This window comes from Macadamia integrifolia, chromosome 8, assembly GCF_013358625.1.
Source record: "Macadamia integrifolia cultivar HAES 741 chromosome 8, SCU_Mint_v3, whole genome shotgun sequence".
Lineage (NCBI taxonomy): Eukaryota > Viridiplantae > Streptophyta > Magnoliopsida > Proteales > Proteaceae > Macadamia > Macadamia integrifolia.
Window position 1 is genome coordinate 16,048,374 of NC_056564.1, and position 2,107 is coordinate 16,050,480.

The 2,107-nt window shown below is 37.9% G+C and overlaps 1 protein-coding gene across 1 annotated transcript in view; it reads right to left on the reverse strand.

The window, feature by feature from the left end:
* LOC122085719 (ATP-dependent helicase BRM-like) overlaps nt 1-2,107 on the reverse strand; it is a 22,905-nt gene that overhangs the window by 9,413 nt on the left and 11,385 nt on the right. The window contains exons 5-9 of the mRNA XM_042654239.1: nt 1,197-1,284; nt 1,004-1,090; nt 638-730; nt 426-509; nt 137-340 (exon numbers count right to left, since the gene is read on the reverse strand). Coding sequence (XP_042510173.1) covers nt 137-340; nt 426-509; nt 638-730; nt 1,004-1,090; nt 1,197-1,284 — 556 coding nt within the window. The remainder of the gene's footprint in view (nt 1-136; nt 341-425; nt 510-637; nt 731-1,003; nt 1,091-1,196; nt 1,285-2,107) is intronic.

A 2,107-nucleotide genomic window follows, 5' to 3' on the forward strand; every position in this document is an offset into this window, starting at 1 on the left:
GTGGGGGGCGTGGGGTGGGCGGGAAGCATTTTCAACATACAGTTGAAAGACAATTAGACAGTGAAAAGCAAACTAGTGGCTTTTAAATCAAGGATAAACTATCTTCCACATGAAAGAGAGGGGGTAATTGGCCTACCTGTAATGGCGTTCCTGTAAGGAGTAGACGCCTTTGGCAACGATATCTATCAAGGTCACGTGCTAGAACCGACTCCCTATCCTTCATTCGTTGAGCTTCATCAATTATGATATACTTCCAATCAATTTTTGATAACTTTGAGCGGTCGTACATGATAAACTCATAAGTTGTAACAAGTACATTAAATTTCATCGCACAAACCTCCTACAGAAAAGTGCCCATAAGATGAAGTTAAGAAAATTATCAACTACCTCAATATCAGTGGAGCGAACATAAAAGTGCCTCTTACTTGAGAAAATAACTTTGATCTTTGATCCTTCGCACCAACATAGAAAATGCATGACACAGATGGAAGCCAATTATGCAATTCACTCTGAAAATAAAAAATAAAAAAAATAAAAAAATGTTGAGAAAGTGGGAAAAAATAATACATGTATCAAAAAAATGTTTTTTCCATTTTTTTTATGTTTCTTTTTTGAGTTGCTGGGAGGGGGATCTGACCTTCCAATTAACCAAAACAGCATTTGGGACAATAATAAGATGCGGCCCATAGTTCCCCTTGAACTCCATCAAATAAGCAATCAATGCCATTACCTGTTTAGGCGGATAACTCATCAATATTGCAACCATTTCAGCAGTTTCTTCTGACATATTTTTTACTCAATAGATACAACAGCTCCTAAAGCAGTAAGGGCACTGAACAAGCCTATTAAATTTACATATAATAACAAATACGCAGTTATACCTAAAAGCAAATTACAAGGCTATTGATTTCACATTTCAGATTATTCAAGCAGGAGGAGGATCCCGCCAGGAGGGGCAAATAAAGATCACAACTTCTAAAACCCCAAATTAAAAGAAAGTAACCTGTACAGTCTTCCCAAGACCCATCTCATCTGCCAAGATCCCATTTAATTTGTTGTTATACAAAGAAAGCATCCACTGCAAACCAACCTGCAAAATGAATAAAGCAACTAAATCAAATTGCTCATTCAGTGAAAGAAGAAAGGGTCAAGGAAGAAGCGGTAAAATAATCCCAAAATACAAGGCAGCAACCCACAAGTTGATAGTCCCGTAACGTCCCAGCACGTAACATCGAGGGCTGCCTTAATATCCTTTCATTCACAGCATGTGCAAGATTGTAATACCTGCGTCAATCAAAAAGGGTGGCAATTTAACATCTTGATATGATAGTAACACATTTTTTAGGACAAAAAATAGAACACCAGAGCAACACCAGAGGAAGAGATTCTCAACTCCGACTGACTCATAAATGTAAATAAAAATCAGCAGTTACATATTCATCATGCAAAGCTGAACCATCTCAGGCAACAGTTTCTCACCTTCCCACCTATTCATGATATTGTTAAAATATCTTATAATGCATTCTTTTGATTCCATTTTTCCTAGTTGTGCCAGCCATCCATCTCAACCTCCCTTTCTCAGCTATAGTATACACTCATTTTATGCATGATATTTTTTTTTGGTCACCCAACATTCAGCTCCCTAAAGCATTACCAGTCTTATATCTGTTAAAAACTACCATATAGTTTTAATGGATGCTTCAAGCAGTAAATATACCAAAAACTCCTCTCAATTGCCTATACCCACTTCATAATATAGACAACACCCTCTTCAATCTCTCCCTCCTTATTGAAGATTCACACTTTACCTATATCCAGTGGGTGTACAGGCCTTTAACGGAAAGCATCAACCAAAAAATCCAAAAAATCTCTCTCCATTTCATACCACCAATTCTCAATCTTCAGGCTCTCCCTCCTTATTCAACAGTTAAGCACTGGTGCAAGAGCATTTACACTCTAATATTGGCCCTTATTATTATGAAACCAAACAGTTAACACTCAAGGGACACACAGCTGAAAATGAATGAGTAAACTCAAGGGGGGGAGTCAACCCAGGCTTAAGAGTTCACAAAGCATCAATAGTACAAACTCTCACTCCCCCCCCCCC